The 12,435-nt window shown below is 40.9% G+C and overlaps 1 protein-coding gene across 1 annotated transcript in view; it reads right to left on the bottom strand.

Annotated features, from left to right (window-relative positions):
* The window catches only part of LOC140239863 (uncharacterized), a 78,837-nt gene that overhangs the window by 5,113 nt on the left and 61,289 nt on the right, over positions 1–12,435 (bottom strand). Inside the window, exon 10 of the mRNA XM_072319682.1 lies at positions 1,882–1,955. Within this exon, the coding sequence (XP_072175783.1) occupies positions 1,882–1,955 (74 nt within the window). The remainder of the gene's footprint in view (positions 1–1,881; positions 1,956–12,435) is intronic.

Genomic DNA, 12,435 nt, shown 5'->3' with positions numbered 1-12,435 from the left:
TCATGTGCTTACGAGCACTATACATTTCAGGATGAATAAAGACTAGAGTGTGATAGTGGAATTTCTCATGAACATGTAATTGAGTATTCAAACCCTGGCAATTGTACAGGACTATTGTCTGGGTGTTGGTCACACACTCCCATATACACCAAGTGACCCCTGTGCAAAATTAAAGCTTTGTACAGAAGGTTGAAAAAAAAGCAAAATCTGAAACTTAACTTAAAAACAAAATCTTTAACTTAATGAAACTGATTTATGCTTTCATTTTTTAAATTACTTACAAGAAAATAATGTGCACTATTCAGCTTTTCCGCATATCAATATGAGTGTTATCTGCTGTATAGTTTTTGAACTTTTATCAAAAGTGGGAAATGTCGTTGTTGTTTTTTTGTAACACCTAGTACTTTGGATGAACCCGCAATATTACTTGTTGACACCACCCGCAGGTATCAATTACAAAGATTCCCGTGAAACCTACATGTATCGAGCATAATATCATACGTAGATAAATGACCACTGTTTTAATCCAAAATTTATCTAAATTGTTTATATACAGTACATTGCCCTATTATTGGCTTAAAAAGTAACATTTCAAATGGTAATGAATTTCTTGTATTCCGGTCAAAAACTTCTTTCCGCTCTGATGTTACATGTGGTGTAACGCAGGGATATAATGTTATATGTATGTAAATTATACAATAAATTTATCAGATCTTTTTTATGTAAGTACGTTATTACGCAAATGATAAGAATATATTCTATCCACACAAATGCATAAAATTTGTTATGAAAACTCTCAATCACAAGAGCTGGTGAATGGTTAAGACTGAAAAAAAAAAAATCTTCGGCTCTCTCCAAGAGCTCTTTTATGCATTTTAATAATGGTCAATGTCCGGGCACTTATATCCTTTTTTCCCCACAGTCAAAATATCAGTCAATAAAAGATAAATCTAAAAAGTTTTTGCCTTTATCCTGAATTTAGATCTAATTTGAAATGAAAACGATCATGAACTTAACACTTCTACAATTTTTTTTTTTTTTTGCATTCTTGGGAAGTTAAAACCTATATTGACCTAGAAAATCATATAAGCATTGTGAAACGCTGTTGTTTCTTTTTAAACACATTAACTGCTGTAAGACTTCAAGGGTAACTGTGTCAGGTAAAAAATTAGATGTCGAACTTCTTTGACAGAGGGAAAAAAAGGGAAAAAAGACATTCAAATTGGAACACTTTCTAAGCTAATACCTTTCCTTTAAAGCTTTATAACAACATGCACGTACACGATTTTCACACTTAGGGCTACCAATCTGCTATTATATGTATATATATATATATATATATATATATATATATATCATTATTATTATTATTACTACTATGTTGAAATATATCGTGACAGAATTGTAGTCTACCTATTAAACTAAAGAAGAACGTACATTGGGTGGAAACGCACACAAGTTTCAAGGGAAAACGAAGCAGTTCATGAAACCTATTAAAGAAGTGTATAAATAAGAGAAAGTAAGACTCGGTTTCTCACATTAGTCTTCCATCATTAAAGAATAGATAAATAAAAAACCACTCAACTTTTCAAATAACTATCATTGATTCCGTAATTCTTTGCAAAGAATGTACTTTAAAAGTCTGGAAGTCACCGAGGGCAAAGTTTAGCAAATGAAACGAATTTTATAAACCATCGGATTTCTTTTTTCGTAGTCCAGCAATGACATTTTTTTTTCTGTAACATTTTGAATCATAAACACAATTATGTGCCTTTCCACATCAATTGCTACGTCAAAATCTTGTAAGAAAATTATGATAAAAAATGATGTTGTTGAGAGTAAAGCAATTACCTGTTGAGTAACAACATAAAGTAAACTTACCATGAATTGACTTCACTTCTTTGACGAATTTATGGATGAATGTGAGAAATTCAGCTTCGTTGCATGCTATGTTTCTGCAAATTAGAATAAAATTAACCTCATAAGGTTATTACACCCCAAGCAGCGAGGACGAAGCTATGCAAGCATTTTATGAAGATTGAAGGTAAAACTAATGGCCTCGAAGATTTCTGCTTTCAACCAATGAAGTTACACAACCCAAAAAATCCATAAGTGTCATATCGTTCATCCACTACATTTTTTTTTAATGGGAATCCCCCCAGGTCAACAGCATGGTCCGCAAGGGCAACAATCGACTCTTCATCCTGCACAAACTTAGGTTCCATGGCCTCCCCACCTACCACGTGCTTCCGCCACCCCGTAATCACTCATACAATAAAAGAAGTAAACATAAATTCACCACTATCCGATACAGAACTGAACGACATAAGACCAGTGTTATTCCTCATGTAATTCGTGTCTTAAATGAATAGTTGTGTCGTGGGTGTAAGATTGGGGGTGTGTCGGGTGTGTGTGCTCGTGTGCTTGTCTATGGTGTATCTTGTAACAACACATTGATTTTTTTTTTTAATGCGTGTGTACATATGTGATAGAGTGTAAGTGTGTTTCAATGTAACCGAGTATAATGTGATAGATAGAGAAGTGTTTCTAACACCACCTGCACCAACAAAAGGAAGTGACTGTCTCACAAATGTACTCACTAGTAGTTATGTACATGTGTGATGTACTGTATGCATGGTTGTTTTAATGTGTATGTACACAGGTTGATCAGGATAATGGAAAACATTCTATTTGTTATAGATACAGTACATACAGGCTGACCAGATCAGAGGAAAATTTTCTAGGTGGTATGCAATGTAGCTACAGTACATACATGTGACAGGAAATACATTATAGCTCACTCAATCTAGAATGATATCTCACCCAATCTAGAATGTTCTAGGAAGTGCTTACATATTTGGCTGAGTGATGCACTGCCCCTGTAGTCCAATGTGATTGGTAGTTATTTTGGCAGGATGTTATGCACACAGTTAGGCAGTGAGTCAGCTAGGATTTCTGGAACAATCTTGGACTTGCTAGTATGTTCAAACGTGTGGCCCCAGGTTGGAGAAAATTACAGAATGTTCAAGAAAGGGGTGAATGCCATAAGCCGGGGAAATTCTGAGGTAGGCAGAGTAGGCCTACCTGACACCACTGCTCTGAGATTTACGTCACTTCTGGCTCTGAAGCGACTTGTTGTAGTCAGTCCTGTGTTACCGTCTGACCTATTATGTTTGTGGAGATAAGGCTTGGGAGACATTTTGACGGCAGAAAATTAATTTGTCTACATTGGAGATAGACTCCATTTTTATGTCAATGGACATTGCTACGGCAAAGCTGTGACGGGCTGGATTCCTGGCTAGATATTATTGGCTGAATCATCATTCAATGCATCAACTGGACGTGGTCATCATAACGTTGGATTTTGCACATTTCGATGTGGACATTATACCGTGGATATATAATGTGGACTATTATAACCAGCGCCTCTGGATTTACGTCACGGTGTGCGTCGAAGGTATCATTCATCGGTGCATCGAACATCGTATCTGGACACTTCCAGGGAATTACATGGACTTTGTGATTTAAGATTTGGCTGTAATGCATGTGATTCCATTACGAATTTATAATCGTTTCTATCAATCGTTATTGTACTGATGTGAAAACCGATTACGAGTCTGTACCCACAATTTCACTGTTAATACACCGCCTGAACAGTAGTTGATTGTTTCTTTTGTGCGATCATTCTCAGAGTGATTTGGGTCGTAACAGTACGTACCAAACTCTAATTCGATCTACTACAGTAGCAGCTGCTCAGCTCAGCTAGCTCAGCTCATCACTCGTGCGTGCGCTTCTACGCTCTTTGTAACGTTACTGCCAACCTGCGCAGCTAGGATGCGCACAAATTCAAGTGAGGAATGTCCTTAAAAGAAGACTGTACTGACATTTTCTAATTGTCTGATAATTCTGATAGATTATTTCATGCCTACTACTGGAAAGAGAAGATTCTAAAACCCAGGATCAGCCTGTAATGACTTTTTGAAGGAAAAAATCAAAACGAGCAAGCCACGGAACGATCCACACAATTTCGCCTACGTCACAGGTGCTCGGTGGTGCACAACTCTGACTTTAGTAAGATATAATGTCAATTTACTGATGAAATCTCACACGAAGTACTGCAAAAGCTGTTATTTCGTATGATTGCAATAAGGGGCTGAAATAAACATGTTAAACAATATCTATTAATTCATAAAAGCAATCTCTTCAACAACTTTTTATTTAGATATAATTGTGGGGAAAATTCCAGATATGCACAACAAAAAGTTATTGGCATCGTTATCCGAACGTGCTGCCCATAGAAGACCGTGTGAAAGTAAGTTACTCTAACCATGCATTAAGCAATACATAGTTCGACAGTTCGAACCTGGTTCAAACTATCTAACGTAGATGGGGGCTGTGAGATTCTTAAAATCTAAATCCAAATAGACTCTTTTCAACGGCACGCACGATTTACGCCTATATAAATTAAAACAGCACCCAGTACAAATAGACTCTGATATACTAGAACTAGGACTAGGACTACTGAGCAGTCAAGGAGTAGATTCTACGTACACGTGGCGGGTGCACGTCACGAGACCGACACCCACGACTCATACAGCCCACAAGTCATACAGCTCACAAGTCATACAGCCCACGAGTCATACAGCTCACAAGTCAAACAGCCCACTAGTTATACAGCCCACGAGTTCGACACTGAGTAAATAAGGCCCTCGAGTTCGACACCAAGTAAAATAAGCCCACGAGTTATACAGCCCATAGGTTCGACGCTACACACAAAAGGCTCACGAGACCGACACTATGCAAACAAAGCCCATGAGACCGACACTACGCTTAAAAGGCTCACGAGACCGACACTAGGCAAACAAAGCTCACGAGACCGACACTAGACAAAAGAGGCTCACGAGACCGACACTGGGCAAAGAAAGCCCACGAGACCGACAGGATGAACAGCGTTACCTATAGACCAATCAATTGTATAGGGTGTCTAGATAATGGCATAAGGAAGATATTGGGAGATGGAGAAAAGAGTTGCAAGGGGATTACCCCGTCAATTGCCCTCCCTCGCTCTCTGAACTGTTCAAGATTTTTAACTGTGTTTGCGCGTTTGAGTGTTTGTGAAAAAATAAACAAAACTAGACTTGGAATTTGTCAACACTGACAAATTAGGTGATCCGATCTATTTGGAAATCAATGATTTGAGTCCTGATCCCAATAGGCATGACCATACAGGTTTCATCTGTGTTTCGGGGACACTACCCGTGTGATGTTTGGATTCTCATTTAGAAAACAGGAGTCAGACCTGCCATCTTTGGTACCGAATTCCGTATACACTAACGAAGATACAGAAAAAAGCACATCTGACTTTTGACCCCGATTTGCGCAGCCAAGATGGCATCTGAACAAAAAGTGGTTATTTTGTGAAATGATTCTTGTAACATGGTCTTTGCGTGTGCAAAATATAGGAAAGATAGGACATGTATTCACCAAGATACAGGATGAAACATTTATGACCTTTGACCCTAATTTACATACCCAAAACGGTGTCTGATCAAGTAGTCGTTATTTTATGAAATAATGTACGTGACATGAACTAAACATGTGCAAAATATGGGGGTGATAGGGGCTGTTTTTTCTTGAGTTATTGCAAAGAAAGTTGCAGAAAGAAAGAAATATCTCAATACATCGAAGATAAGCTTTAATTTCAACCAAGTGGTTTGACGTGATGATCACAATGTTGTTACACACTAATAAAAGAGCATTCAATAAGCTACAACATACTGAAATCTAGGTGAAAATTGGTAAAGGATAAGTGACATACGCTCGAGTGAACTTGAAATTTTATGACGTCATTTTGAAAATTTACTTTTTTTTTCTTTATTCAGGAAATTTGATATCTTTCAATCATTTTTTTAGCATTGGCAACCTATGAAATGACATGTACAACTCGTCAGCTGTTAGAATATGTAAAGGAAATTGGAGGGTCACCGTCCATCTTGACGAGTAAAATCGGATTTAAAGTTGGCGGATTTTTGACATAGTTGCACTGTATATCGCCAGTGACGCGCGTGCGGAATTTCAACTTTGACGGGCGCGTATGACGTCATATTGAGTCGGACTGATTTGAAACTTGGTAGAAATATTCCTTGACCTTTCAGGCATCCGACAAAAAAAGGGAAAGTTCTATTGCATATGAGCTGGGCGTGCGTATACGTGCGCGCGCGTACACGTCCGTCCATTTTTTTTTTCAATTTTTCAAAAAATGCTCTAAATGGTCTGGAACGTAAGCAAAACAATTTGAGCTCGATTGGAGCATACAAATATTTCAACGCGCGCGTACGCGAGCGTCTTAAGAATAGATATGAATTTTGAGAATATGAGTAGAATTTGCTTGACTATATATATATATATGTGACGTAAATTTGATTGAAAATTTCCATTCCATTAATAAGATATGAATGAGAAAGTGTTTTCATATAATGACGTCATAGTGACGTCACGGTCGACTGATCACTGTGATATTATTAGATCTGTCGTCTTTGGGACATGATACATGTATGGTATAATTTCTACATTGATAGGAAGAGGACTTTCTGAGCTAACCGCTGCACAACTTTTGCGGAGAAATAAGAAGAAAAAGAAGAAGAAAGAATCCGTACAGAAACAAAAGGTGATCCGAGAGGATACTGTTTAGAAATCTGTTAATAGAAAACATGAAATAAAATGATGTGGACATTCAGATCAACAAACTAGAATAGTACCCAGGTGTGAAATGAAGTTTACAAGAAAATATTTCGCAAAATGATCAATGTCGCAGAGCACACTTGCTTTACATGATATGGAAGGGGAGTAGTCATCTGCAAAGGTGCTGATTTAGTACAAATCACAGAAAATGATATAATCGTCTAATAGGGTAGCTTTCAGGATTCGGGAAAAGAAGATGCATCCTTGAAAACAGCTATTCTATTTCATGAAAAAATGTACCGTTTGGAGGAGAATAATTTTACAAATACAAGGCATAAATCGAAGTGAATTGCTTTTTTCATCCTTTCAAGTGTCATGCATTATAGTTACAGAATAAAATCACAAACTAACATCTAAGCAGGGGCAGGCGGGTACAAGCAGGAGGATAGGATATCTATATAATAAGGCCTACTTCGCTATTGAAGCGAGACAGAAAAGGGCGAAAAAAATACATCCTGTCCATAGCCATTTAGAAATTGGGAAAACCTATTAAAAATCGCACGATGGCGTCTAAAATCAAACCATTCATCGTTCTTGTCCTTTATCATTTTTTCATACTGTTTTTTCTGCGGGGGTCCTAATGAAGAGGACAATTTTATTAGAAAAAGAGATAAATTGGTAACAATGTCGCTCCCCGTAGCGTGACAGAACTGCCCTCTAAAAGCCACACGTGTAGAAATGCATATTTACTTGAATTTGATGTCGTTGATACATAGATGGTGCTTTTCAATTAGTCAATCTCTCCCTCTCTCTCTCTCTCTCTCTCGATGGCGTGACGAAATTATTGCCAGTATGTAATTTTCCCCATCATGGAACACCCTGTACAGGTAATTGACATGTAAATGGCGCTGTTCATCCTGTTGGTCTCATGAGCCTTCCTTGCCTAGCGTCGGTCTCGTGGGCTTTCTTTGCCTAGACTCGGTCTCGTGAGCCTTCTTTGCCTAGTGTCGGTCTCGTGAGCCTTCTTTGGCTAGTGTCTGTCTCGTGAGCCTCTTTTGCGTACTGTCGGTCTCGTGAGCCTTTATTGTGTAGTGTCGGTCTCGTGGGCTTACTTTGCTTACTGTCGGTCTCGTGAGCCTTTTGTGCGTAGTGTCGAACTCATGGGCTGTATGACTCATGGACCTATTTTTGATGTCGGTCTCGTGGACCGTATGACTCGTGGGTGTCGGTCTCGTGGGATGACCCCCAAGTGGCAGTCCAAGTTTTGATGAGTACACTCACTCACCGTCGATAGCTGTATGTGCTTTGCGCTAATAAGGCACAGCGTAACGTTAAATACCCCTGCTGCCAGAAGTTGAAAAAAGTCCAGACGAAAGTCCAGACTCCAAGGTCTAGATCTAGACCCTTGTCCTGCAGGCACTGTTGTTCCTGTGCTGAATTTTTTTTAAAGGTAAGGTATCTGCTTTATGGATTTCCGATATTTTGTAGTCGAGATAAATCTCTTGGTGGTGTTATTTACACCAAGGACTAACGTTAGATCTAACAGTTGGTTTTAGTAGGCCTACAAGGACCCATATCTCGGAAGAGTGGCCTGACCACGTAGATATTCAATTCATCGAGACCATTCAGATTCTTTGTTCGTAGAATTAAAAACACTAAAGGTAAATGATATTAATTTTTTGCAAAATTCACTTTTCATGTTTCGTTTGTATAATGGTCCGTTGCCATCTTCTTTCTTCTCATTATTTCAGTTAAACAAGGATATACATTCTTTTCCCACAAGGCAATCTGATAAATTTCATCTACAAAATCCTAAAACGGTGATGGCTCTGAAATCTATCAGACACACTGGACCTGATATTTGGAACTATCTTCCTTCAGAAATTCGAATTCTAAAGTCTATGTATTCTTTCAAGAAAGCTGTAAAGACAATGCTGCTCTCTGGATATCAGTGATCTTATAATGTCATTGCAATTCTATTACATAACACTTCGTACAAGCTTTCAGAGGGTTAGCATATTCCTGCGTGCTTTGGCAGAGAGATGACAGCAAGGAAATTCAGAGTCTTTTGTTATGATAATGAGTTTGGCACCCCAGTCCCTATAAATAGCGGGTATTCCCACTATTCGACATCTTTTCTTCGTGCGTTCGGCAGAGAGTTAGCCTGCACAGTGCAACTGTGCGTTATAAGCTTCGCTTACTAATCTTTTTCGACGTGTGACAAACCTGAGTGACACAGAAGACAACGGTTCACAGCCGCCGGTAACGGGGCTGTATATCAGATAGAGCTGCGGTCTAATCTTTCGGCGCAGAAGAGTGAGATTCAACGTTTATCGGCCCAATTATCTCGCTTTATGGATAGACAGATGTCTGTCTCCAAAACCTCTGAGCCAGCCCGCCATGCGCTGCATGCGGGAGCACTTCAGACTGGCTCCTTCGCGGTGTGACCGCGAAGTTGATTTACTGAGCACTTTGTGGGCGGTGTGACCGCGAAGTTGATTTACTGAGCACTTTGTGGAGTCAATCAGCCAAAATTCTGCAACCACTCACCTGCTCAGCTCCGACCCGAAGGCGGAGTTCGAGAGCTTAGTGCAGGCAGCACAGCCCGTGGGAGGCAGTGCAAACGCCGCTCCGGCGACCAGCTCATAGAGCTGGAAGCGGACAATTTGTATGAATTGAAAGGCCCTGAGGAATTCGGCCTCGCAGTTTCTGATGGATTGACCGCTCAGCTGACAAGGCGGTCACATTGCCCCCGTGAAAGGAGAGCGTGGAAAAAAGAATCCATACACTACAGTACATGAAGCCCTCGACGCCCACTTTCGGTGTGTGCACCGAGAGTCGAGGAGCATATGTGCGCCTCCATCCCCAAGAAAACCGTCTCAGGGGCCGCGGAAGCGGGGGGGGGGGGGGGGCTGGAGGGGCTGCAGCCCCCCTCCCCCCCCCCCCCCACACACACTTTTGGTTCGTAAAAAAAAATCGAAAAAAAATCGAAAAAAAATCGAAAAAATCACAACACTCATGAATTCCAATTCCCAAAGATTCCGCCCTCTTCCCGTCTAAGCGGGGGGGGGGGGGGGGGGGTCTTGACCTTGCCACCCCCCTCCCCCCGGTCCCGCAGCCCCCCCCCCCCCCCCCCCCCACACTGAAAAACGTTCCGCGGCCCCTGCGTCTAGCTGACAGTAGTGCAAAAGACGGTGATTCAGTGAATGTTCCCTTTAGTAAATGCTAAAATCACCCGGGAGCTGCAGACAGCAGCTAGGGAGCAACGGTCAGTCAACTCAGCGCCCGTTGCTTGACTGGCGGTTGACGGAGTTACTCTGTGCGGTAACATCTTCGTATGAGATGAACATGAGACCCGAGAGGAGCTCAAACTTGCTTTCAATCAGAAGTACAGGGGCATAATAATTTATGCAGTAGATCGATCTCCATAGGGAAAACGCTATTTGAGAAAGACTAGCAAACAACATGAAAAATGCTGGCGAGTCGCCCCTCTTGGGCCAAAAAGTCACCTTCTCCGACCGACCGCGTCGTCGGTCGTTCGGTAGCACGCGGATGGAACATACCGTAATATTTTTCAGCAACGCACCATCTAATGTATAAAAACTAGTAAGTCCCCGTTTACATGCGGGACGACTCAGATTTTTCAAAGAGACGTGGTCTCTCATTATTTCTCATCCCTGGATTGCAGACACTATTTGTTGTTACAAGATCTTATTTGACGGTTATCCCAACAAAAATTATTCCTCCTCAATTACTACTGTCGGAGGAGGAAAATTCGGCAATTAATTTGGAATTTCTTTCGTTGTTAACCAGACAGGGGCAGCTTCATTTCTGTCCACTATATTCACAGTTCCAAAGAAAATCGAGGATCTCAGATCCTTCATTGATTTGAAAAATCTAAACTCGTTCGTTCAGTATGAGCATTTCAAGATGGAAATTTTTCGAAATGTTAAAGAAATCCCAATCAATGCAATCCGACTATTTAACGTCACTGGATCTCAAAGATGCATATTTTCCATTCCTATTCATGAAGATTATCAAAGTATTTGTTCTACATGGAATGGTCGTATTGTTTTACTTGCTTACCCTCAGGGTTAAGTTCAGCGCCAAGGGTATTTACTAAAGGAATGAAACCCGTTATTGCTTCTCTTAGAAGCAGAGGCATGAGAATAATGATTTATTTGGACGATATTTTAATTGTTTGCCCGCTCTAAAGAGGAGAATATTGCTAACACGAAGTGTGTTTTGGATTTGCTGGCATCATTGGGATTGTCATTAATTTTGGGAAGTTACAACATCTCGGACCAGTTCCGGCTTTAATTCGGTGGCGAGCCATCTCGACGAAAAACAAAATTGACAAGACAAGGGATCTTGGGCATCCTATTTTGTCATCTCCCTCGACAAAAATTCGAGATTTCGCAAAGTTTATTGGTTTCTTTCTTCTCCATTTGACCCCGTACCGGCGGGTCGTTGGCATTATCGTGTTCTAGAGTCGTGCAGAACCAAAGCAGTGCAAGAGTCAGGCGGTACTTTTGATACATCTCTTTAATTCAATAAACAATAATGCCATTTAAGAAATTCGTTGGTGGCTTTCCTTGCCATGGAAGGAATTTGGGTCATGCATTGACATTCCTGTCATCCATTGACAATATTTGTACAGATGCCAGTACCTCAAGATGGGGTGCACTCTGTGTGAATGATAATTCCTTTGCTCATGGTGTCTCATGGTCTCGCAGAGGAAGCTAATCTGCATATCAATGCGCTAGAATTACTGGCTATTCATCGAGGCCTTGCCTCCCTGTGCGACATGAGCAACACATTCATAAAGTCAGATAACAGTACAGCTGTCAGTTACGTCAAGAAAATGGGTGGTAGTATTATGACATTTTGGGCGTGGTCGCTGGGTCGCTACTCTTGGCTATCGGTTTCCCACTTGGCTGGTGTTGCTCATAGACGCAGATAATTAATCTATCTCGGAGAGATATGAAGAATTGAATTGGTCTTCGTCCTGATCTATATTTTCGTTGCTCTTATCTATACCTTCCTTCAGACCCGAAATTGATCTTTTCGCATCCAGTGCCAATAGGAAATTGGTTACGTACTTGTCTTGGGAACAAGACCCCTAAGGCTATAGATGCCTTTTCAATATCATGGGAATTTTTACATCCCTACTATGTTTTTCCTCCACTTTGTTTTTGCCTACTTTCCAGGGTCCTTCCCAAGTCCGCAGGGACAATGTTAACTGCCAGAGAGCAGTCTCGATCACCCCCTTTGTGGAGGACACAATCGTGGCTCCCGCTCACCCGCGATCCTGGCAGTCCCACCCCTCCTACCAGGGGACTGCCTGGTTCCCCTTCCCATTCCAATGCCCGAGCTGAGGTTACTCGCCTGACCCAGGGAGATATCTCTTCCCACCTCCCTGCCTGACCTATCTCAGCGAACGTTGACGAGCATTAGGAATTTCAGAGCACACTTCCGAGCTCATCGCAAATTCATGGCACAACAACACCAAAAAACAATATAACTCAGCTTGAATGCAGTGGATTAGTTGATGCCGCAAACAATTGCTTGATCCATTTAGTTTATCTATCACCAATATTGTAATGTTTGTCTGACCAGCACATGCTAGGGAAAATACAGTAAGGTAGATTCGTATCGATCAGCCTTGTCATCTGTGCTGCCCTCTTCTGACGGGTTTTCCGTGGGAAAGCACCCGTTTGTAGTACCTGTGTTGAAAGGTAGAACCTCCCAAAC

This window comes from Diadema setosum, chromosome 16, assembly GCF_964275005.1.
Source record: "Diadema setosum chromosome 16, eeDiaSeto1, whole genome shotgun sequence".
Lineage (NCBI taxonomy): Eukaryota > Metazoa > Echinodermata > Echinoidea > Diadematoida > Diadematidae > Diadema > Diadema setosum.
This window is presented reverse-complemented; position numbering and strand designations above follow the sequence as displayed.